This window comes from Chlamydotis macqueenii, chromosome 3 (assembly GCF_036417535.1).
Source record: "Chlamydotis macqueenii isolate bChlMac1 chromosome 3, bChlMac1.mat, whole genome shotgun sequence".
NCBI classification, from domain to species: Eukaryota; Metazoa; Chordata; class Aves; order Otidiformes; family Otididae; genus Chlamydotis; species Chlamydotis macqueenii.
The window spans coordinates 88419387-88446597 of NC_141558.1; the positions used below are offsets into that span (position 1 = coordinate 88419387).

At 36.3% G+C, this 27211-nt stretch overlaps 1 protein-coding gene across 2 annotated transcripts in view; it reads right to left on the bottom strand.

Annotated features, from left to right (window-relative positions):
* Positions 1-27211, bottom strand: part of TTC27 (tetratricopeptide repeat domain 27) — a 127780-nt gene that overhangs the window by 83863 nt on the left and 16706 nt on the right. Inside the window, exons 5-9 of one of the 2 annotated variants that reach the window (XM_086744120.1) lie at positions 24587-24689; positions 20475-20639; positions 16343-16479; positions 10676-10788; positions 3366-3432 (exon numbers count right to left, since the gene is read on the bottom strand). In XM_086744120.1, coding sequence (XP_086600246.1) covers positions 3366-3432; positions 10676-10788; positions 16343-16479; positions 20475-20639; positions 24587-24689 — 585 coding nt within the window. The remainder of the gene's footprint in view (positions 1-3365; positions 3433-10675; positions 10789-16342; positions 16480-20474; positions 20640-24586; positions 24690-27211) is intronic. The other variant, XM_086744121.1, reaches the window with a different exon arrangement.

Sequence of the window (27211 nt, forward strand, 5' to 3'; positions counted from 1 at the left end):
CGTCCTCATTTCTTCAGGAAAAATAAATTTCAGCAGATATCAGATGAATGCATGACAACCATCTAACCAGCCTGCAGATCTGGGAATCCACATGTAGGCTGAGAAGATGCCTGCTCACACACACAGCAGTTTAAATGATACTAAAAAAATTACTAGAGCACCACTGATATTGTGCTCATTTGTCTGTTTCACTAGGTAGTACCAATGCTTGGTAAATACCTTAAATACAAGTGATTATGTTTGCAGTGCCACTTATTTCTTCAGCTAGCAGACACTGTAAGAACCAAGGCTGTGTTAACATTCATACAGAACATCCCTGCTGCCTGGGAGCAGAGAGATGGATTTGCTTGCCTCGGTGACTCAGAACTCAGATGCAGAACTCAGAGATTTAATAATGAAATTCTGCAGTGACTATCCACAATTTTAGGCTCAGATGCAAACTCCACAAAAGATGCCTTTATTGAAAAGAACTTACATAAGCTAATATCTGATTCCTGATTTCAGTTTCGAGAAAAGATTTGGGATGGTAACATTACAGTTCATACTTGTTCTTGTTTGTGAGCACAGGTCAAGATTGAAAGAGAAAATAATGGTAAGATTGAATTGTATCCCTACATCCAGCTAACTTGGGAATATTGAGCAAAATTTTAAAAGATATTGTTCTGATATTGAAATTTATTTCCTCTAATTTTTAGGCTACCAGGTCCTCCTTTAAGTCACTGTTGCCCAAAAAAATCAGCAGTACTACTGAGATCTACATTCCTGTTTGTTTATTGCTATAGACTCTTATTTTTTTGCTACTCAGAGCACAAAGAGGTGGAGGCTTCCTCATCAATCTTTCAGTTGAGTTCCTCTGGAGATCTATCCTGATAGTGGCTGCTGGTCTCACAAGGGTGAAGCAAGCTGTACCTGACTTAGAAGCTCTATAAAAAGATAAATAAATTAAGGAAAACATAAGGTCCCCACAGTCATTAAAAAAAATATTTAAGCAAGTTAATCAGCTCTCCTGTGATTTTTGAGGAATCAGCCACTAGATGGCAGAAAAGTGCAGTTTAATTTTCTCATCATCATGATGAATTCACCCATCAGATCTCTTATCTCTCAGATAACAGGTAATATGATCTGTCAAGCAATGGCAGATAAAAGATGACAGTAAAGTTGATTACCTTTCTTGCCTACTATATATGCTACCTTGACTTCTCCTCTGCTATAAAATCTGAAGGGTGTTTAAAAGTTTGAAAAGTCAAATGTTAAAACAGTTAAACCTCACTCCTAGTTTCATTATTCCGGTAAGTAGATCATTATAGGAATAGAGCCAATCTGGTTAAACATGTTCTGTTATCATAATACCACTCCATTTAATATTAAAAGGATACAATACATGGAGAAGTTATTTCAAGATTCAGGCATATAAAGGCTGCTTTTCCACCCAAGAATTATGCAAACAATAGTGGGTAGTGGGAAGACTGAATCAGGGAGTGTACAAAAAAGTCCAAAGCGTTTAACAGGAAATAAAATATAAGAAGCAAAATTCAGAGTTTTCACAGAAAACTCTCAATTCAAAATACATTTTAAAAAAATTTTACAAAATTTTTACAATGAGGGTGGAACAGGTTGCCCAGAGAAGTGGTGGATGCCCCATCCCTCCACACATTCAGGATGAGATCGGACAGGGCTCTGAGCAACCTGATCTGCTTGAAGATGCTCCTGCTCCTTGCAGGGGGGTTGAACTAGATGACCTTTAAAGGTCCCTTCCATCCCAAACTGTTCTCTGATTCTATGCTATGATTTTAACAACAAAAATGGGAGGTTGTTTTAACAAAATTATATGCACGTCTTGATTAGCATTAACGCTATTTTGAAAAAAAATATACTGTAATAGTTTCACCATTTTTAAAAGTTTGCAGTACTGGTTCACCAGTTTTTCTTTCATTCCTACAGCCTTTCTATGCATGCATTTCCTTACTTTCCACATTATTATTTTTTCTGTAAGATTTTTCCTCTCCTTTAATCATCATCATTATTTAATATCCTTATTGTGTAATTCAATTAATACAATATGAAGTGAAAACGGACAGTCTCATTTTTTCTATGTTTCAATTTTTTCCTGTTCTTTATTCCTATCTTTTAAAAAAACAAAGTAAAACTACAGTTCGAACCACTTCAGAAACTATCAGCATATCAGGAGAACGCACTATGATCATTGTAGCAACAAACAGAAATTCTACATAAACCAAGCTGTTTTGGGGCAGCTGTTTTGAGCTACCCCCTCATGTAGATCGTACAGGTACTGTATTAGCATAGGGACCTAAATAAACATTACTTTAAAATGAATTTTACATGTATCTACCTAAAAAAAGATTAGGATTTCCCTTTTATAGATTGAACTTCCTTTTACCACCACAAAAAAATCCCCCGAAACATTACCACAGTTAACCTTAGATTACTGTCTATAGTCCTTTGACATAACTACAAGTGTCAGTGATAAAATTTTAGCTCAATTGAAATCAAAAGGATTTTTGCTGAGATTCTATCTGCAAATTCTTAACAAGAATTTACCTTTTCAGATGGCACTACTAGAGCAAGAGGGTCTCAGACTACAAAGCTTGGGTGGAAAGCAAACCCTCTTTACTGCACCAAAGCTGCAGTCTAACATTGTGGAAAGTAAGCAAAAATGGCAATATAATCACTGGCCTTCCCTCATCCATCCCTAGGTCACCTATAAACTACTGCTGAAAAACACATAAAACCAGGACAAATCATGGAAGGAAGCAAATTGTGTTTTATCTTGAGTTAAAAAATTACACTGAAAAAATAATGAGTTAGAATTATCAAGGCTTCTTCGGAAGTTACAGAAACGTTCTACAGTATATCAGTCATTGATTTGGGAAGAAACACATCTAAGCAGAACATCGACACATAGACTGAATAAATCTGAAAGAATGAAGCTGAAATTCCTTCTGAACTTCACTTAAACACTGTTCAAAGAAGAGTACTTTTAACACTAGTGTCATAGGAAGAGTTTGCTGTAAAAATGCACAGTTTAGTATGACATTACAATTTATGCGGTTAGTAAAATCTAAAGCAAACATGCAAAAAAATGTTTTGTGCATATTTTCAGGTGAAATTAAATTTTTAGATCCCAAGCTAATCCTGCATAATGATAGCTCAAAACTGGGTTGAATTTCAGTATCACTTTAATCTCTTGAAATGAAAAAAAAAAGTTAATGAAACGGCTGAGTACTGAAACAAATTTAGTTTACAAACAGTTTCAGGATTTATGTGATTGACAGGTTACTGCTTGGTACTTAACTTAAATATTAAGTGGAAAGATGTATACCAAGGAGTCCAGATAAATTACTTACTGAAGTAAAAGCCAGAAGTTCTTCTTCAGTTAATTTGTGCATTGGATTGTTCTTTTGGAAGTCTATACTGTAAAGAAAAAAAAGACAGACAAAATTAAGCAATGCTGATGTAATATTTAGAATACCACTATGCAGAACACATTTTTCAAACTTGCAGAAATCTAAAGGACACTCTGGAAACCTGTTACAATGACAAATGGGAGTATTGTATATGCTGAAGAAGGCCTAGACCTAGGAGCAGTCACCATTTAAGGGACCAAGATGTTTTAATAGTGCCTTTCCAAGACCATTCTAAACCGAAACTTCTTACTCAGTTTAAGCTTACAGGAATAAAAATTTTACAAATCCTAAACAGTTTTAAATCCATTCTCTGTTTTTACAGAGGTCTGTTTTCAGTTTAAATTCTATGACTAATTGAACACAGTTTCTGCAACAAAAAGCCACTAACGCTTAAAAAGCGCTGAAGGGTAATCTCAAACAAGAGAGCAAGACTGCAGGGGTCCATCTCATTAACTGGCATTACCACTAGCTTGTGCTACACAAAGTGGGAAAAGCAGAAAAATACATAGAGATAACAATTCAAATTATTTTATTCACAGTTGGACACGTTCACAGAGATGATAAAGAAATTGGGCTTACAACTCTATATGGGTGGATGTTCTTCTTAGACAACAACCCACGAACATTTACAAATATACTACAAGAGAGATCTCCAAGTAGCACAAAGAGCAACAAGGCTACAATTCAAGATCCTCGTGAAAACAAAAGATATCAAGTGAAAATATATTCCAAATCTAACACGGAGTACAAATCATCACAATACGTACAACATAAGCTTAAATTCATCACACTATTCCTTAAACTTTACAGCAGGCTTCATATTACAGGTTAAAACTCCAACATTCCACCTCTATTTTATGTAGGAAGAGTGGAACAAAAACAAAAAACCCGAAACCAAAAACAAACCACAGGAAGGGAAAGTTCTTTCTGGAAAGCACTGCTTCAGGATTTCTGAAATGGTCATTCTTTAGGAACCACCAATATTCATCAAACTAGATATCATGGTTTAACCCCAGTCAGCAACTAAGTACCACAGAGCCACCCACTTGCCTCCCCCCCCCCCGCCCCCCGCCAGTGGGATGGGGGAGAGAATCAGAAGCATTAAATAAGAAAATTCATAGGTTTGAACAGTTTCATGATTGAAATAAAGTAATAATAAAAAACTGTAATGAAAAGGAAAAGAACAAAGAGAGAAACAAAACCCAAGAAAAACAAGTGATGCAACTGCTCACCACCCACCAGCTGACATCCATTCAGTCCCCGGGCAGTGATCGCTGCCTGCCTGGCCAACTCCCCCCGGTTTATACGCTGAACATGATGCCTTATGGTATGGAACAGCCCTTTGGGCAGTTTGGGTCAGCTGTCCTGGCTGTGCCCCTTCCCAGCTTCTTGTGCAACTCCAGCCTTCTCGCTGGCAGGGCAGGAGAAGCTGATAAGTCCTTGAATTAATGTAAGCACTGCTCAGCAACAACTAAAACATCAGTGTGTTATCAACATTATTCTCGTACTAAATCCAAAACACAACACTATACCAGCTACTAGGAAGAAAATTAACTCTATTAACTCTAATATTATAACAAATTCATCATAGCAGCTAGGCAACCATAATGTTAAGTGACATCACCAAAGCTTTTGAAAAACATAGGTAAACCAAGGGACACTTAGATTCTGACAAAACTGGAACTTACTATTCAGCATCCTAAAGATATATTGATTCAAGCAGAAAGGATTAATACTCTCCTTATTCTAGATAGACTTTTGTTACAGCTTTTTGAAGCATATAAATGTCATTTTTCCAGATCAAAGCAGTGCTAAAATAGGTCTTTAATTTTCATTTCTGCCACATCCATGTACAATGTTTTAAGACATATAAATACAGTAATGCAAATCTTGAAGGATAAAAGAAAAATAAAATTATTTTAATGACTTTTCCATATGGAATCAAATCAAATTTAAAGCTATATTTTAAAACTGAATCTAGAGTAGAATTGCAGCTTGGTTTTAAGCATTTTTAATGGCTGGCTAACTCTAGTCAGAGTACCTTACAGGCATTTCACTTCTATGCCCTGTATTTGTTCTGATTTCAAGGTCAGGTTAAGCAGCTCACCCCTGAGAATTTCAGGAGCTGAAATCAGAGCAGAATTTAGGACCTGTTGCTATAGGATCTATGATCAGGCATCTCTTCAGAATAACATGAAGTGAAGTCACTAATCACCACACCATTCAGCTTTGCAAGGTATTTTCTGTCTGTTCTTGAATCTTGTCATAGGGAGCTGAATGAAATAGAAGAGGGAAAGAAAACAAAGAGAAATAGATATTCTTTAGACAGACAAAACAGAACCTTAGAGTAAGATCTATTCTGCAGCAGAACAAAGTATTTTCTAGTATATCAGCAAAAGCTAACTCCCAATAGCTTACAAGTTACAATCAATTCTTTAATCTGATTAATCGGATCTACATTGGCAGCCTGATGGATAAGGCATCCTGCTTAACTAACTAGTTATATAGTTTGGCACTTAATTAGTTATAATCTTTGTAACAGTGGAATTACTAGCAATCATTCCAAAGTATCCCTTTTTGGATTATCACTAAATATTTCCGTTTCAAGAACTAATTTAGAAAGTTAACAAATGTTAAAGAACATTGCTAAAAGCTATTAAGCTATTAGTCTTCTTAAAATAGCTGGAATTGTATTAAAACACAGAAAGGATCAAAAACTCTGGAATATTAAATAATAATAATGAAATATCTCTAAAAATATAATTAAGGAGTTCAAAAAGTCTTCAAGGAGCAACTAATCAAAATAGTCAAAATCAGTGCTAAATCTTTCTTCCAATACAGCAGGAACAAAAATTGTGAGAGTCCACAGGACCATATGACAGCCCTGGTACGAAAGTCATTACAGGGAAGCTATATGAATTCATTGCACTAGCATTTATTGTAGAAGAACACAGGAAAGGGAGAGAATTACAGGAGAGAAGAATCTTTCTGAAATTAAAAAGCTGCAAAAGAGGCCGGATGCTAAGACGTTAACAGGACCAAAGAGCAGTCAGAAAAATAAGTTTAAAGTGAGTTTTGGGATTAAATAGGTGAGACACTAAAAGCAATGTATAAGCTCTCATTTAAAACTACCGCAATGTCTGAAGGTAAGAGAGCAACAAAAATGATGCCAGCCTTTAAAACTGGTGTCATGGAACCCGTGTAACTACTGGCTTGTAAGCATATCATCTCTTGCAAGTAAGGAGAGACTATATAAATGAACAGAAGGACTACAGACACCTGACAAATGGAAGGTGTGTAGGGAGAGTGAGACAGCCTTCTAAAAATAATTTAAAAATCTGCATTACAAACCTGTTGGGGCCTTTTGGAGGGTTTAAACAATGTAAGGATATACACAAGCTGGTTGATGAAGCTAGCTTGGATCTCAGATTTTTTTTGAGAAGTCCCTCATCAAGAAGGATGTTAAAAGTAAGTGAGCATTCATGAGATAAGACGGAATGTCTTGCAAAGGTCAGCAACTGATTAAAAGACAGGAAATCATATGAGACAAATAGTCAGCCATCCCCTTGGAGGTCCACTAGTGGAGTTCTGCTTTGTGCTGTGATGCGTATGCTATAACATTAATAAAGTGGAACAGGACAACGTACAGCGAGGTAAGAAAACCTGCAAATGATATAACAGTATTTGATGTAAGGATGTGAGTAGACAATAGAGAGCTGCAGAAAGACCTTACAGGAAAGAGCAAATGTTTTCCTGTTTCACCTACCCAAGTTTCCTGTGGTGTTTTCATTTTATTTTTCCCTAATTAGTCAACTGATTCAAAAGTAATTCAGTCCTAATGCTATTTAGTGCTTATGCAGCTGTTTCAAGCATGCTTCTACAGCTCACTGTGTAAACTGTATAATACGTTACTATCCAATGTATTACTGTTTAATAAAAGTTTGTCTTCCTGATGCTTTCCTTACCATCTGAAGACTGGTGCGTCGTCTTTGGGTGAGCTGAGGTATCTCCAGTACAACACACTATTTTGACCTCATTTGATCCTTGAGAGACAGCAAAAGACTAAGAAATAACCAGCCATTGGACATTTCTCTTTGCTTTCTTAGAATTTTCTATAGCTGTATTTAATTTCTAAAAGCTTTCCCCTGTTAAAAAATGGTGAATCAAGTGAAGGGATTTTCTTCCCAAGCTGCTGACACACAGCTGCTGTTGTCTATACTAACAGTGATCTAATTCGGGTTATTTCTAATTGAAAAGGGAAACACACTTCCCTCTCAGTTTCTCATCATTTTGACACTTACACACTAATACATTATTTAAATTATACGTTGGCCCATTCTTGGTGGGTTTAAAAAATATTTTATTTTATTTTTAATTTGAAACTTTAATATCTTTTCCATCAGCCTCACAAAGTTTGGTTCAAGGCTCTACACAAAGTTTTGGCCACAGTCTTAAGGCTTGACTATAAGATAAATTTTATACCATCATGACTAGTTACTTTTATAGGAAATATTTTTAAAAGCCCTAGATAAATGATGTTTCTGCACTCTCAGGATCTTCTTTCAATATTTCCTTTAAGTTGCATTACTCCTGCAGTGAGATGATCTGAAGACACCTCTAGACACTTTCTTCCTATGCAGATACTACAAAATCTGTATAGGATGGAAAAGGAAACTTTTGTGTAAGTGAGGCTGACTGGGGTGGTTTCCCTCTCCCCCTTCCACTTTATTTTCACTGCAGTTTCATTATCATAAGAAGCAAATATTTTCTTTTAGATATAGTTCCTCAGACTATTCAGTATTTGGAAGAAAAGGCATTTGCATAGAAAAAAGAGAATAGCCAAACACTTTAAAGGAAACTGCCTCAGATTAAAGATGCCACAGAGAACTGGCTGAGTACAGTTTACATGGCTATTTTTTTATATAAATGGATTATTGATAAGTTGTTCTTTCCTTATATCAGTGTAACAGAAAGAGGTTTAAAAAAACCATCTAATTGATTCAGGTTCATGCGTGTTATTTACAAGCTGGCTTAAGCATACTGCATGAGGTGTTGCTTGGATTTTTGTAAACACGGCTCGTATGAGATATTTCAATACTGCAAAAAATATTTTACATCCTCTTAGAATATTATTGGGGAGGAGGAAATGAAAACATTTGTACTGATACTGTAATAGTACTTTCTTTAGCCATTTGATCATTGTAATCTACTTGAAATTAAATTTACTTCACAGCAGGAAACATCAAGTGTATTCAGCTAATTCCACAGCATCACGTGTAATTGTAATTAAGTGTTTTCTGAAAGTTGTTACAATTTTCAGTTTGTTCTGCTATCCACAAACATTTCTCCATGCTGCTGATTTTGAGTTAACATTATTTAGCTACAAAAATCTCAGCTGAATTAAGAGGCATTTGTGTGACATATTTGTGAAACAAATACTAGCAAGCACAGTGAAATGTATAGGAAAAAATTGCTCACTTTTACTCTTTTTCTTTACCTGCAGGCTGCCTTTCTTCAACAAACCAGATCAATATCAAAAAGTTTATTTGCATTAGAAAAAACATCCACTGCTGACAATGGCAGTCAACAACAGATACCATTAAGATGGTGTTAGACCTAAAACAAAGCCTAGTTAGAACTGCTTTGGAAACTTAAAGGAATTCTAAAGCCAACTGATTAATTATGAAATTAGGTATTTGCTCTACAGAACTGAATTTATCAAGCATGAAAGAAAAGCAAGGAATTTGCTATAGCTAAGGTCTGAGAAGTACCTTTTGCTTAAAAGCCAACGCTAGATGCTTTAATATGTATATGCTTCCTTGCAAATTAGTAAGCCAATAGCTGGTGTAGACACCAAGGGTAGGCCAGCAATCCAAGTCTAAACTGCACTCAGTCACAAGGGTTGTATCCTAAATCCCCTCAGAACAGTTCTCAAAGCTGTCATTCTACTAACATTTCTGCAATACAGCTGGATAACAAATCTTGTCTCCATTTACAACAGAAACAGTTTCAGTTGCTTAACATTATCCCACCCACTGAATGGCATTTATCAATATTATGGGGAAGCAACAGTGAATTATTTTTTGCTGGTTGTTTTTAGTTTTTTAAATTAGCTTCTTGCCTTGCGTCCTGCCAAACTCACATACCACTTGGATTATAATGTACACACGCAGCTGGCAGCCAAGATGATTTCTAGCCACTATTCAGAGCATGACAGTGGTGGATTCAAAGTGACATACTGTGGGTCAAGAAACCTACTGTGTAGCCAGCCAGTGTCATATTCAAATTCTACCCTTTCATTTAGGAAAAGAAAAAAAAAAAAAAAAAAAAAGAAGAAAGACCAACAGGCAAATTAAAATTCCCTTCAGAAGGGTGGAGGCAGGAGGGATGATACAATCTGAATATAAAACAATACTGTGTTAAAATATGAAATGTACATGAAAATGCTTCTGAGGAAGGGAAAGGCTTTGCCTTGGCTTGAGTCAGTGTGGAAGACTCAAAGTGACTCAAACTGGATCTAGATGAGGACTTGAAAAGAAAACAAGTTTAAGACCTGGAGAAAAAAAAGAAAATATGAAGTCACAGTACATATTCCATTCATGAATTCCTGTTTACAGTGGACAGGCTAAATAGTTAAAAGGCATAGCTGAAATCACAGATATGCAACATCACATTTGACTTCAACTATACAGTCAAGCATCTGTCCCTTCAAAAAGCTGCAGTCTGAGAAAAGAGCATATGAAAGGAAATAATCTTCTCTCCACTAATGACTTCCACTGCACTTTATGGGACAAGAAAGGGGAAAATTTTGGCGAGCAGGGAAAGGAGGGAGATAAATATTATAAAGTGTGCAACAAACCAAACGAAAAACCCCATATAACAAATGAACTACTGTTAAGTGCTGGATTGTTAGCTTATGCCATCGAATTGTCTCACTAGCCTTTCACCGGCCTGTTACTGCCACCACCCTATCACAAAGACAGATCTTAAAATCCATGTGCCCCCACAGAAGGAATATCAGTCAGAGACTTGGGAACTAGGATTCACATATTGTTCGGCTCCAATTCTGAACTGGACACTAATGTTCACTCTGAGATAACTGAAAATGCTATCCATGTATAATGCAAATCTTTGCCAGACTGTATGATAAGGAAGGAAAAAAAAAAAATCTCATCAACTTACCACTTTGTTATTTCATTATCACAATGATTCATGTAGTTTTTTTTTTTTAAGTAACTGAACTAACTTACCATATTCCAAGGATTACAGCGAGCTCTTCTGCACACAAATCAGGTAGCTTGTACTGATCAGCATCTGCTAATTTTATCTCATTAAGCACTGTATCATCATTCAAATCATAATTCTGTTGGAGGAGAAAAACATTCTTAGATAGAAATAGTTGCAGAGAAATGTATGCCTTCAAAATATGAAAAAATAGATTTGTTTGAAAAAGGTAATACAAACATTAGAAAACAACAAAATGGAAAGTAGTTTACCATGATTATGACCGAATAACTAACTAAGGTAGCAGAAGCAAGCATCATCCAAATCACTTTTGCTACAAGTATACTGGTTGTCATGCAGGAGGAACAACAATCAGAGCAACTTTAAGGTTACCCAAATATTGATTTTTCTACTTCAATAAGGCCTGAATAGGACGTTCCTCCTCAAATTGTTGCTCATAGTATTATCAACAAGCTCCTCCTCTATGACATATAATCTGTTTCAGCTTGACTGCGTAATGTTAAATGCTTTCCTAACATGCAGGTTTTTCAGGCTAGCAGCCATGGACCTCTAGGAATGTATGGATTTCTTCTTAAGTATCAGCAAAGTGCAAGTAAATAGAACAGTGAAGTACAGTACAGTAAAACTGTACTGGCCTTCTGCCCATACAGTTAAATTCCTTACACAGGCATCTGCTCCTCCTCTTCTTTATTTTTTTTTTTAAAGGGAGTTTTGCAAATTAAAGAAACACATTTTAAAACAAACAAACAAAAAAAAAAAACCAAAAAAACCCAACCAAACAAACAAACAAAAAAAACCAAACAAAAAAACCCCGAAACAACCCACTGAGCTAGCACCTTCAGACACTTTGCCCTGGTAAAGGCAAGAAGGGGTATTCTGAAAAGGTTTGCTCCTGGACAAATGCTTGTGATTTTCCATCAGATTTCCTCTGGAACAAATCATTTAAAGAGTATTCAGTTTAACTCTCATAAACAAGTATGCTACCTGAAGTTCACTGAAAGTAATATAATCTGTTGCTGAAAAGTGTAAATTACTATGTGCACAGAATTTGTGTTTGTTTGGAAACAAGAGAAGATTCCTCTGGCTGCTAGTAAGAAGGAGGTAGCTGAAATAAACTTTCTCCATCCCCTGGGAAAAAAACAAAACAAAACAAAACAAACAAAAACCAAAACACCCCCATGAAAGAAAAGAACCAGTTTTTAAACCAATTATTGGACTAGTGGTTTCAGCTACCAGTAGTAGTTTTAATAATCTAATAAAAAGAAAAAATGAATTTATATTAACAGGTTTTTGAAATTCCCATTAATTTTCCCTTCAGTGACCTAGTAACAGTGGTTTCCAATGAATACCTTCCATTGACAAGGTCAAAATGAGGGTCCACAGAAGAACAAAAAGCAAACAGGAATGCTTCAAAGTGGGTTATCTGCATTCACACCAGTATTTTATCACTACGTAAATGAAACTAAACTGTGATTTGAGAGAGAATGTGAAGAAAATAAGTTTATTTTCTTTTCTTTTAAGGAGATAATGAACATATTTCCACTCTTAATGGCATATTTAATACCATCATTTCCTTCTCTTACTACATTAGCATATATAAGGATTAACTACCACTTCCAGATGAAAACTGTTTTAGAACAGAACATTACACTAAGTATAATGACACCACTTCATTAGACGTAGCATAAATTACAATTTACTTTATAGGGCAATTAGTTAAAAATTTCCAGCTCTGGTCTACATAATCTTCAAAATCTAACCTGTATAAGCAAATAGTTTTCCTTCTAGTGCCATCTGAAGTAACATAACTGCTCAGCACCAGAGGCAAGCAGGAAGTGCCTGACCAGAAATCAGCCCAGCTACCAGTTTAACAATTGGTCACATTGCTATACTGGTTGTATTTTTAATGGAATTAAATTATTGACCGCTTAACTGCAAAATAACTTGTTCAGTCATCTTACTGAACAATAATACAGGGAGAACTTTAAGACCATAGAAGTAAGCAATCCAAAAAAGGAGATTAAAATTAAGTGTGACCTAATTAGCCTTTATACATACTGGCAGTTTACAATTCTCTTAGGAAATTTTCCACTCATCCAGGATAATTCCTATCTTTAGAAAAATTTAGTATTTTCCTTTATCTACAAATGGCAGATGTAAAATAAGAATACTGGAGAGGGAAGAAAATTTCCCTATAATAATTTTGCAGCATGATCACAGGCCTTCTAGCTTTCCATATGCATATGTTAATTCTACGGAGAGTCTCGGCACCTCTCAAGATTTAGCTTCTATGCATTTTCCATGAATGGTCTTTCAAAAGTATATAAGATACATCAAATATCTGGTCTAAACTTAGAGATGCAATTATGCTGTCAGTAGTTTTTGGCAGATGGAGAACAGCATCAACTCCAATTTTAGGTGAGGAACTCCAAGATATACTTAAGGCTGACAAATTTGAGACCACACCTGGCAAAAGCAGCACTAGGACTCACTGTAGAAGTAAACATGACCACTTACATGAAGTTGTATTTTGATACTACATTATCAATAAAGATGTGCTAGCAAAAGGGGGAAAAAACTAAAACCTTTAATTGGTAATTCTACACACAGATGAACTGAGGAGTCTACTTGGTCAGGCCTACCTGTGACCAGACACTCGCACATGATGTTAATAAAATGTCTGAACTTGAAATACCTCAGGTTTTCCTCAAAGCAGCACATTATTTTACTAGTACTATTTCCTAGGATTTCTGACACACACAAAATGAAGTAAAAGGTTCTGATGCCCCCCCCCCCCAGAAGTCAACTGTGGGAACTGAAAGCCCAACTTTCCTTAATAAGTAGCCCAAGTAACTTATGACAGAATTCTATGACAGAGTTGATTGGACTTGCATAAAACTCAACTCTCTCCCTGTAACCAAAACCTCTGAAGTTCTCTCTAGCATCACATTTTCACTTTTCTGAAAGAGTAGATATGCTTACTTTCTCTAGCATTACTTTCAAGACACATTCAGTAAAGTTTTAGTAGGAAAGCATGAATAACATAAGCATGGGTAATTTTTCAAGGTTCCAAATATCCTTATTTTCTTTCTCAAACTCTCCACTAAACTTACTTCAGCAGCTTTGAGTCTGTTCTCTAAAAGGACATATGAATATAGTATTTTATTAGCAAGAATAATATAACTCATTCCAGGTTATATCTACGGTCTAAAACAGTGTTACCATTTTTATTGAAAAAATCTCATTATTTTATTCCAAACTGAAGTCCTTAGCAGATATAGACTACAAAGGCAAATTCTTCAGGGAGCTGTGAATAGCTGGAAAATAATCATGCAACATTTACTGTAAGGGCAGTGAGGCACTGGAACGGGTTGCCCAGAGAAGCTGTGGATGGCCCATCCCTGGAAGTGTTCAAGGCCAGGTTGGATGGGACTTTGAGCAACCTGATCTAGTGGAAGGTGTCCCTGCCCGTGGCAGGGGGGTTGGACTAGATGATCTCTAAGGTCCTTTCCAACCCATACAATTCTGTGATTCTATGAATCCCCCAGTTAAGGGCCGTCTGAGAACAATGCATCCTACCATTTAGTTCTTGCTAAGTTGGACTTGAAGTCTACAACTAAATTTGACACTCAACTAGTGGCCTCCCCCTAGTTCTCACTATCCTTAAATGGGTTGCTATACATAGTCTTATCATAAGGACAAGTTGTGACAATGATGCAGTCAATCTCTTTTCATCAAAATGGATACAGCAGCAAGGACATAAAAAAAAGCTAGGATAGTGTCGTAGTTCAGCCCCGATCAGGACCAGACTACGCAGTCTGTCTCTCGCACCCCCCACCCTCCGAGGGAATAGGGGGAGATGATACAAGAAAAATGGCTCAAGGTTTGAGATAAGGATGGGGAGAAATCATTAAAGTTACCATCACGGGGAAAACAGACTCGACTTGGGGAAAAAATACTCATTTATTTCTAAAACTAGCAGGAGAATGAGACAGGGAACAAGATAACCTCCCCCCACCCCTCCCTCTTCCCAGGCTTAACATTATCTCTACTACCTTCCCCCCGCTCCCTGAGCGGCACAGGAGGGAAGAGGGAATGGGGGTTGCAGTCAGTTCACGCGATGTTTTACACCGCTACTTTGTCACTGGGGGAAGAACTCCTCACATTCCTCCCCTGCTCCATCGTGGGGTCCCTCCCACGGGCCACAGTCCTTCATGAAACTGCTCCGGCGTGGGTCATCTCTTCCACAGGGTGCAGTCCCTCCAGAACAGCTGCCCCGTCATGGGCGCTCCATGGGCCACAGCCTCCTTCAGGCATCCACCTGCCCCGACGTGGGGTCCTCCACGGGCTGCAGGTGGATCTCTGCTCCTCTGTGCGCCTCCATGGGCTGCAGGGGGACAACCTGCTCCACCATGGTCTTCACCACAGGCTGCAGGGGAATCTTGGCCAGGAGCCGCATTACTCCTCCCCCTCCTTCTTCACTGACCTTGGCGTCTGCAGCCATTCCTCACAACAGACTAGCAGACGCGTCTTAGGATCCTTTTTACATCTTATTCACTTCTCATCTCTTCTCCACTTCTTGCAGCCAGGCCAGGCCAAGTTGGGCCCAGTCGGCTGCCTGGCGGGAGGCCAGAAGGTGAGGCCTGCAAGGCCCACAAGGCTCGCGCCTCCCCCTCTCTGCCCCCGCTCAGCTGCTTCACATCTTCTTTTTTTTTTTTTTTTTTTTTTTTCCTGTTTTCCCCTTAAATACATTATCACAGAGGCGTTATCACGGGACATTCTGCTACTAATTGGCGTGGCCTTGGCCAGCAGCCGATCCGCCCTAGGCCCGGCCGAGTCCACTAAACAAAGGGGAGCGACTTCTAGCAGTTTCCTACAGAAGCTACCACCTTAGGCTCCCCCCTCACTAAACAAAACCAGAACAGATAGTTAGTCTCCTAAGCTATTTGTGTATTCAATTTAGAAATAGAGAAGTATTGTCAAATTCTTTGGCTTAAGAACCCTGCTTGACCTGGCAGTCTATAAAGGTATCCCTTTTTTTAATAAAGGCTCTCCAAACTGAAGAATAAATCTTAGATCATAATATCTCAATTTACCTCTGGCTTCTTTAGCCAAGTCCAAATAAGTTTACATGCTGACCAGAACTTCTCCTCATGAAGGAAAAATGCCATCCCAAAACCATTCAGTGTTTTTTGAGCAATTTATAATTGAAGTCATTGTGCATACCTTTAAGATCAATAGGGCAAAGTTGCATAATTCATGTCAGGAGGAATATCTAGACATGTTTCCTATCTTCACACTGTTACCAAACATGTCTGTCAGTCCTTAGGAATCTGTACATTTCTGTGATTTCTTGCAGGCTATTTTGAAAATCTGTCTCTCATCTGTTTTCCTAACTCCATCATTTTTAGTCACTAGAAATTAATATAGAAGATGCTGATGATCATATTTGCAAACATGCTTTTAGTTGAGTAGTCATATCTGTCTTGCAGACAGTCATATGCTGTTTTACCCCATGTCCTTTAATATTAGGTAAATATTTTCCAAAAACTTTCAGAAATCATAAGTAAATTTCCCCTACGCTTCACACACTTTTGCCTTGCAGATACCCAAGAAATGCTTCAGAACATTTTCATTTTAAGAAATTAAAACAATTCTTCTCAAATACATACCATTGTTAAGTTTCCTAGAGGTGTTGGAGCTGGACTTAGTTCACTGTGAGGAAGGAGGAATTCATCTGTTCTTTGGACATCCAAAATTAGCTGTGCAACATATTTTTCTTGAAATCGTGTTCTCTTTCCCAAAGCACCTACAGAAAATTTATATAAGTTTATATTAAATGAACACTAAATACCAGTAATGTCATCATATACTAGAAAGTTGCTCACAAAAAAAGTCAAAAAGAGAAACACATTGAGAATTAACCTATGAAATTCAGCAATGATTTAACTCTGCTCAGTCTCTTTGCAGTGAACTACATGTGTTGTCACTGCTAGCTATGACATACAAAGAAATACACATCACAAATATACAAACACAGCTAGATAGGTCTTGCAAAGCGACTTTTAGGTAAATTCCCCATAAAACACCATACTGTCTCTTGAAAACTCATCATCATGGAGTTTCGTCAGTTCCTACTTATGCCCTAGCTATAAACTAAAAACAATTGTTCAATTTGCCTGCTAAAAGTTAATGAGAACATTGACTCATTTAGGTAAATGAAAATCCCATTTTATTTTACAGGCCATCATTTTAAGTATTTCAGATCTTCATTTGAAAACTTAGGTCTATGAATAAGGATCACAGACATGGCGTTACTTTAATACAGCACATAAGAGACTGTAAAAGTAACACGGAAGAGGGTGAAACAGCAAATCAATGAAGGCTGTCCACTGAATTAATCAGTGTTCAGAATGCACAATGTGAAATCCCTCTCAGTGTTTTTTCTTCAGTTCTTTATTTGACCCTCAGACAACTTCTACTAGTTTTTAGGGTGGTAATTTATACCAAATTGAGAAGAAAAACAAGTCTGTTTTTCCTGATAGCAACCTGCAATCAGATAAATCATAGAATAATTTCAGGATGGTAACTTAAAATAACAGACTCCTAACCAGAGTCCAAACAGAGCTAAAAATCACTCTACAAAATTTGGAGGTTCGCTTGCTTATTATTACTGTGATACAATACAATGCTCAGATAATGTGAACTGTGAAAGTCAAATAACCGAAACAGAGGACTGAATGCTGATCTGCTGTTGCTTCTGCAGAACCAATGAAGGTCAAGCTCTTGATTTCGTTATCATTTTGAAAACTTTGCAGGACATAAAATCTTTGAGTCAAAGCCAATTGACTGCTTATGTGACAAACGCCAGAGGATGAGGCTGTTGTCAGTAAGAATCACCTGGCACAGGCACTGAAACAGCAGTCATGCCCTTTTCTTCCCAGAGATGAAAAGAGAGTAGTAGGGAAAGTAGTAGGGAAAGTAGTAGGGAAAGTAGTAGGGAAAGTAGTAGGGAAAGTAGTAGGGAAACCAGAAATTAAACTTATTTCTTCTTTTCTGCCAATCATCCCTTTTAATGGAAAAGTCTTGTGTTAAGAGTTTATGAAGAAATAAAAAAATTCTGAAAATATCACCTTAAAATCACAAGGCACACTGCAGAGAAGAGAGATACACAGAGAGAAATACTAGGTAATGATTCATACTAATTTTACATAATAGTACTCAGTTCTCAATTTTAATAACTCTTGAAAATCATTATGCTGTAATTCACTTCCTATTATGTCTTACTGCTCAAACAGCTGAATAACACACTTGCAAAGCTACACTGGTTACCAACAGATTTACTTGCTACCACCCAGAAATTGTGACTTGTGTAAGCATACAACACCCATCCTATTTTTTTAAGCAAAGAATTCCTTGCTATTACAGGGACAAAACAATCATTTAAATGTATTTTATATGTATCACATGTGTTTAAGCTGGGGAAAAATTTGCTTGCTTTATACCACCACAAATCCTCACAAAAGAAGGGGAATCTACACAGAGACTTGACTTTCCGTTCCACATAAAAGTTTCACATGGATGCATTATTGGGTATGAAAGCAATAAGCAGACAATATGCAGATCTCAGAGTTCGTCCTCCAGACCTGTTGATCTTTAATTTATTTTGGATTACCACCTTTCATTTTAGTAAGTTTATATGCAAGGACCACAGTTTTCTCTTTTAGTGGAAATTGTTTTGTGGAGTTATTGATGGTTGTGACTCATTGTGAAGGTCATAAGGATGCTTTTTAGTAAATAATGAACACAGCACAGACCTGGATTAATGGGACTTTAAAAAATACACAAGCCAAAACAAGTATGATTTACTCACACATTTCTAAAATAACTTTGGAAAAATACCGGTTCTAAAGTCTCTCTTTAAGGACAGCATAAATTCCCATGCTGTAATAAAATGTTAAACTAGTAAGGAGTACAACCATTAAAGAACAAAAACCTCTTAGAATCCTTTCCTAAAAAGGAAATTACTTCCAAAAGCCTTAAAAAAGTCTTTGCTAAAGGTTGAGTTTTTACATTAAAGCAAAGTCTTTTTTGATCATGTCATATTTCTTTCATTTAGCCAAAACAGGCATGTCAAATGAATTTGTCTAGAATGCCAACAATTCCCACATGTTCAGTTCAGTTCCCTTGCCTTCAGGTTAGACATTCTTCATAACTATTCTAATAGATTTACAGAGACAATCCACAGAACTTCTAGGAGTTTCACAACATTTTTCCAAGAGACTATACCACTACAATCTGTCTCTGGGACTAGTATGTCCTCTTGGTAACGTAATAAAAAATACAAATAATTCCACCGCATCCAAACTTTTTTCCCCGTTCCACACAAAAGGCTTTTTCCTAGGTTAGATTTAAGGAAATTATTCATCCAAAATCTAAACTTCTTTAAACAGAAAAGAATTCCAACATATAGCTGTAATTTGAGGAATATCAGTGAATAGCAACCTGGCACTTTGACTTTTCATATTCTTAGTTAATCAAGTTTTTATAGTTTGAGTATCATTACAGGCACCGACATTTTTAATAAAAAACAAGAAAAAGTTAGGTTAATTTTAAACAAAACTACCTTATAATATGAAAGTTGCAGTATCTGCCACACATGGAACATGTGACACAGTACGTTGCACATATGAAAAAAGGGCAGGATCAATGGAAATGCATGGAATTCCTCAAATATATGGAAATTACTCCTATGTTTCAAGCAAATATCATTGAATACAATCAATTCATAATCATGCAAAAACATCATGCCACAAGATTTTCATTACAGGTTTTTCAAAGTAAACTTTTAAAATCTTCGAAGAAATGAGCAAGGAATTCCACAAAAGTTGTTTGGGATTTTGTTTGGTTGGTTTTTTTGTAATTAAAATATTAAACTGACTCCAGATACAAGCAGGGGCAGCTGCAGCTCCAATCTAAATGAGCAACTAGCCTTGTGACATAACACTGAGTGGTGTAATAGGCAAGGAGGCTGCAAGCTTCAGTTCTTTAGTCCATTCCACTAATAAATCTATAGGAAAAAAACTATATAAAGGTTTTTGCATTTCTATTCCCACACAATTAAAAGTTCTCACACAGAAGAGGTATGCACTTTATATAATTTTGATTACGTTGCGGGAACAGCTAGAATGTATACACACAATTTTAAATGAAGCTACAAGTGCAGCAATTTGATCTGCCTGACTCGAAAGCATAGGTTCCGAAATGATAATTATAAGGTCTCCAGAGGGATATCCTTGATATTTCTGTTCATTAGAAATTTGACTTTTCTACTTATATCCTGTGATAACAGTAGTCCTGGAAGTTACTTTTAAATGCCATTTAAAGGGAACAGATCTAGGCTAGTGGCATAAAAGGTGAAAGACTGCATCAAATGATCATGCAGACTTCTTCAGAAGCGTCTCCAAACAATTTAAAAAAATTATTAATCATAACACCAACTAGTTTCAGCAATCCCATAGCAGAGACAACCAGTCCTAGAATTTGGTATGAAACACGAGGAGGAAGGATTGTAATACCACAGTGACTCAGACATCCATATCAGGGATGATATTGTAACTAGATGGCATGTTTCTCTTCCTTTTTCCAAGCAATACTAATTCTTAGAAGATAAGTAAGCCCCACCTGTTAAAAATCAAGATTTCTCAAAATATCCTTCTTTTTTACTGGGATACAAACCCCAACAAACCTTAGGTTAGTTTGGTCCAACCAACCATCCTCATAGACCGTACAAGCAAAACTTACCTGTAAGATTGATCTGCAGTTTTGTTATGTCTTTAGCCATACTGAAACATTGTTTAGCTTTCTTATACTCATAGTAATATAAAAATGTATAGGCACACTCAAGATGGAACTGAACTGCTAAGTGCCAGGTTTCAGCACCTGTGAACAAAGTTTCTGCTTCTGTCACTGCAAATTAAGAAAAAAAAAAAAAAAAAAGCTCTCAGGATGCAGTCCACAGGCATGATATTTTAAAAATACATTTAAAATACCAAGAGAGAAAGTCTGTTACACTTAAAGCAGACCTGGGGTTCTTTATAGCTCCACACATTTTAAAATCCACAGTCGTTGTATAAAAGATATGCACTATTTAAAGCATAAGTAAGGATTACTACTAGAACAAAATAAAGTTTAATCTTCTCTTATATTTTACAGTAAAACTGAATCAGGATACATTACTCTTGCAGAAAATAAAATACTGGTACCCAAGATTAACATAGATGCTGTGTTAATGGATGCTTCATTTTTCAAACATGCTTTATTAAGATTAGTAAAAAGTCTGACTATATGAAAAACTAATATTATCAAGGATTTTTTTAAACATTTTTCTCCAACTTTTGAATATAGAGATTGGCAGTCAACTCTATTCTGAACAGATTTTATTCTGTAAACCTCCTAAGATTTTTTTTTTTTAGTACTTGTTAATCCTCAAAATCTTTCAATTAATATAGAAAGCTGCTATGTCTGAATCTATTTTTACACTGCTTTTAAATTCAGTAAATAAGAATTTGCATGGTTAAGTCCTGCCTAGTAACTTAGCTATTTTCAAAGTCTGAATTCAAAGATTTTTAAAGGAAAGCAAACTAGTAATTTTAAAATACCACTCAGCTGAAGTAGGATAAAGAACACAGTACAGCTTCATCCTTAAAAAAACCCTCAAGAGACTAAAGCCGTGCAATTTAATCCCCACTTTTTACACAAAGCCTATTCCAAACACATTACTTCAAAACTGAGAAAGTTAACTGAATGCTAACCTTGCATTTAAGTAATGTATGATCTCAGGTTTTAATGCTTTTGTCAATATTTATAATTAAACACATTCTCTTTTTCAAAAAAAAAAAAAAAAGAGAATAATGCCTACAGGACCATAAAGCACCTGCCTTTCTAACAAAAGCTTTGTTTTTTGTAAAAAGAGTAAGAAAAAATTTTCAGTTAATGATTTGGGACATCTGCCATCTTTACCTGCTTTTCACACTGTATACATTTACAATGCTACTCTGATGGTTTCCCAAAGGACAAAAATCACGTTTACATGAGGAAAAAAATAAAATGAGGTTTTCAATGAAGTATTATTAAAAGTACTCAAAAACTCAAAGGATTTTGTACAAATGCAAAACCAGATTTGCATCAACTCTTTACTGCAGTTCGAACCTGAAGGACTGTTGTCAGTGTAACAAAGCTTACAAGATACTGCATGTGCAGATATGCATGTGGAAATTGCACAAAAACACAGCTTTCCAATTGAATGATTTTGATTCAAAGAAAAAAAAAAGTTTATAATCTATAAGCAAACATTACTTCTTGAGTTTCCATAGCTAGCAAGTTTCAATGATCTAAATATAAAATTATTTGTGCTAAAACCATATATACTGCTATAACAAATGACAGTGATACATAGGGAATGGTAACACCAGTTCTCAATCTAAGGATGAGTTACTTACAGAACTAACAGCAAAACTTAACAAGTTTAAGCATTTGAGACTTCAGGGACCTTTGTGGAAAGTTTCGCATCATTACTACCATTGATGTAGCTGCACAGAAGCACTGATGTCCCAAACTTAAGACAGCCCTCCAGTATCCCACACCATGTCTTGCACAGGGCCAAATGGCTGGGAAACTGCACTGAGCCCTCTTGGTTTTGCACAACAGCTGCTTCAGAACAGCAGGGAATCACGGCAGCTGTCTTCTATTCAGGTGATGATGTTGACCTTACACTTGAGAACAATGTATTTTAAACAGAAAAGATAATTTCTTCTGGATTTCAAGGTCTTTTTCTCTAGCAATTAAGACAAAGTTCTATAGTCAAGTTGGCACAGAACAAGCAAGTGGGTTTTTCAAGCCCTAATCAAAGATTATTTGAAAGGTTTATTACGCATGTATCTTATGGAATATGAAGGCACTTGTCTGAAATACCAGATGGCTTCAATTAGAAAGTAAATCAACTGTTAGAGGCAGCAAAAACTGCCTGGAAAGACTCACTACAGATTGAAGTGTACTTTACATCGTCTTCTTTGAACACCATATTCAGGAGTCTCAAAATAGGTCACTGAAAACAAACATCTTAGTACTTATTTACTATCTGCACATATGCTGCAGCATCCTCTAAACATATCACGGCTGCACAAACTATCTCTACCCAGTATCATCTAGTCGATTAATTTTAATTATTTTCGTGATTACTTCTCCTTCAGCTTTGTTCCAAGTTTTCAGGTATTTTCAAGAAGAAAAAGTAACAACCACACAAACGTGCTACAAATTTCTCTATTACAGAATTTATCTACTTAACAGAACCCAGAAGTATTTTCTTGTGTTCTGCATTCTCCAAAGTTAACAAAACCATTCTGTCAAACAAGAATTGCAGTACTTGAATAGAGCTGCAAAACCACTGGCATTTAAGTATCTTTGCCACTGGGCATCTAGGGAATATATACTCAGAGCCACAAAAAAAAAAAAACAACCTAGAAATGAGCAGAAGACTTTACAGTTTCTATCCTTTTAAAAAAAAATATTACAAACATATGTCCTTAACCTTCCTTATCTGAATGAAGCACATCAGCATCACTTATTTCATAATATAAAATATATAGCTATTTTTAGCTAAATATTTAGAAAACAGAAATTTTAGAAGTACTTCCAACTAGAAGCTGGAATATTCTAGAAGTACACTTCCAACTTTCCAAGAACTAGAAATTTTCAAGTTACAGACTAAAGAATACGTAGACTTTAATCTCAAGACTCCCATATCTGTGCAAGATAACTCCAGAAGTTAGTTCAAAATTCTCTAAAGTGTAAAAAAAATAAATATATATATATATATATACACACACACAAAAAAAATCACCATAGTTTACATCACTGGCAACAAAACCCTTCTGCTCCAGTCCATTTAGCATCCAGGAAGGTCATTAAGTCAGTTGCTTCTTCACTGCAGAGGACCCAGTACAATCCTCTGCTCAATCTATATGGAAGTTATTCAACAACCAATATTCACTTGACATTTTACATATAATTAGGATGGCCTGAACCTACATATGGTTCAGATAAGAAAATTCCATTAAGGTAGGAGAGAGGAGACTTGAAACTTTGGCATTTAAGATTGCCACCTTTGTCAAAATAAAACATGCCTGATGACTCATCTCTAAATGCAACAGAAAATTTCTTAAATGTAATTAGTTGGAAATTTCAAGTTTGTGAAATTAAATGAAGAATCTTTAGCTAACTAACTTGTGAGGGACAAATGTACATAAAAGTTTGCCTCCTTTTCCCAGCTTTATCAGTTGCTGTAGCAAATTAAATTAACAGTCTATATAAGAGTTTATTCCTCTTAGAAAAAAAACCCAAGCAATATAATTAGATTTGACATTTTAACTTCCTACATCTGCTTTTGTAAACATCCATACAGCTATTACATAATTTAGTTTTCATGTTGTCTGTTTTCTCTACCTATAATGGATAGAGGTAACAAATCTCAAAACTTAGATTTCTTTTTTCCCTTTCTCTCTATCCCCACCTATCTCCCCCATGAAGATACAAAAGAACAAGGACATTCCCTTTTCAAACCTAAATGAGCTCAGTTAAATAAGGAATGAAATCCGCACAGAATGGCATCAAGTGAGTTAACAGGCGGAACACAGGGGGAACAAAACCTTTGTCTGCAATCACATATTCCCATTTTCACCTTAGAGGTCAGGAAAGTCCATGTCACTTAAGTGAATTCTGTTCCCTCTCTACTCTCTGTAGCTACATAAGCATCTGATAAGCATAATGTTGCAAGAGTTGTGTCTGCAAATTCCCCTGACCCATGATATCTTACAACTGATGCTATAAGTCAATAAACTGAATAATTAGAAACCTACCTTGTTTTATACAGGTCTGGGCAAGAGTAAATAGCTCAGGTGATCTCTCCTCTAGTAACTGCTGGTGAATATTCACACATCTTAGAGTCCACCAAGATAATGTCTGAAAGAAAATACAGATAATTCTAGTTAATCCTTTTTAAGAAAGAAAAGAGGTAAGTGGCTTTAAAATACAGATCTTTTAATCTATTTGATTTTAATTTCTAAAAAATATAAACTCATCCAAAAATAGCTGGTTTATATAAGGAGTGGCAACTAACCTAGCATAAAGACAAACATTCAAGCAACTCCACACTGCTCTAAAAGTTTCATGGGCTTTTCCTCTGTTAATTTCTCTAGCTGCTATTTGAACCCTGCAAATCTTTAGGGCCACAACTTGGTAAGAGACTTCATAAACAGAAGATAAAAGAAATACTTGTGTGTGCTTAATTTGGTGCAGCCATTTGCACTTTGATTTCATACCTCCCAATTCTTGTAACACAAAAAGAAAACAAAACAAAAGCTGTTTCCTACTTATTTCTTTCATGTCACATTCATTACTTTAATAGACAGCCATGATCTCACTCTTCAGTCATCTTTCCAGCCTGAAGAGTCCTAAGCTATTTAGTTACTTTTTGCACGGAAGCCACTCAGTATTTCTGATCATCCAGTGCTGCCCTTCTATGCATTTTTTCCTGTTCTGTTTAAAGTTTTTTTTATTTCTTCAGGTAGGGGTAGAAAGGAGACACAGAGAGGTCGGAGAGAACCAGAACACCTTACAATCACAACTGAAAGTATTAACGTTTGTATGTGGAATTTCAGAAGGGAAAATACCTTACTGAACTTCGTGATCATTCTATAGCAGAGCTGAACCACAGCCCAAGAAATATTTGATTTTACAAAGCTGTGTACACAAAACATGAGTTCCCCAGCATATCTTATCCCTCTCTAGCTGCACCAGGTGGAAATGCATGGAAAAGTTAATTGATAATACAATATTCTATTCTCAAAATTACACTTAAGACTATCATCTGTGAACATAGGGCATACCTCTACACTGGCTCTTATGATTACTAGCTATCCTGCTACTCTTAGAATGCCAATAATTTTCTATGAAACGGACATCTGATTGCTTCTAAGAGGTACCTATCTTCTGAACTTTTTATACAGGTATGCTTACATCAGACTGACCTAAGGGCTGTACAGTATCCAAGCATAAACATCTAAGCCAATCACCTGTAGTTGACTGTAATCTCCCAAGATAGGAACCATCAAAAAGAATAATAGCATCTATTTCAAAAAGTAATGAAAGACGAGCTTTGATATCAAGCTGAACAGAGTAAAAGCACACAAACAACAGACTTTGTGAAAAAGGTCAAATCCCAACATTTCATCACTTATTAGAAACCTAAAGGCAATTTAAATAAGAAGTTTCAGTACTTCAGTTTAGCTTTATATAATGAAGCCCTCATTTTCCCACACAACTGAGTATCCAGCTTAATGATACAATTTCCTGAGGCCTGATGCTTGCCACTCAAAAATGTTAGAATCAGAAAGAACATATTTATAAAGTTTTCAGATAAGCCAGCTGAGGTCTGTACAGAATTCTATCAGCAATGTTAGTTTTTTGGGAGTCATGTTAAGAATTTCTGGATTATTTTTAAGCATTTAATTGTCCACGTACAATAGCATTTTTTAATAAAAGAGAGCTTTACTAATGCTTTAGGTAATATATTTCAGAGTATTTTACCCTGTTTTAAACTTATTTGCACTAATCTTAAAGAAGCAAAAGCATTAATAGACTTCCTTTGAATCAAGCAGAAATTAGTAAGAATGGCAAGCTTTAATTGCTACATCGACCTGTTGATGAAAGCAGTTTTTATCAGTTGTTGCCTTTGAACTTCTATCCAAACTTGATGTAGCCACAAGAAACTGAACTTCCGCTAGGTAGAAGGCAGCCCCCCATTATGTCAGCGTGAGGGGAGACAGCAAGGGAATTCTCTACACCAGGTACCTTTTCTGCCTCTCTGACTGACCCGATTGCTGAAATTCAACAGCATTCATCTGTGAATAACAGGGAAAGCGATGGAAGAGCTTGGCTTCCAGAAATGCAGTAGAGCCAACATCTCCCACACAGTTTAATTCATCACTCATACAAAGACCCAGCTGGGAATGGATGTTGTCAGCCAAGCATAAAGAGGGACCATGTGGCATTTTGATCTCCAGCCAAATTCTGTTCAGCTGGAACGCAATAAAGAGAAGTTGCTGCTGTTAAAAGTCCCCTAGTTCCAGTGAGTCCTGCTACCAACCAGCCTGCTGCTAAACTACAAAGGAGGGAGAGACAAAAAGCCTCTCAAGAAGTTGTTCATCACTTCTTGTTTTTAATGTACGAGCACAACAGAAAATTAAAGTAGCCTTCACATGGATGCCTTCAGAAGAGGTAGAGGACAATGACAAGCAAAAAAGAGGACTTCCTTGGCATCTAGAACTCATGGCTCAGAATTCATACAGTAATGGTTAAGAGTATCCCAAAGCTTGTTAAAAACGACATAGTGTATGTATGCTGCATGACAGGGCATTTCCCCCCCCGCTTTCTCTCCTCAAATAATGTCCCAAAGTATGTGTCTTTTGAAAAAGTTGCTTCCT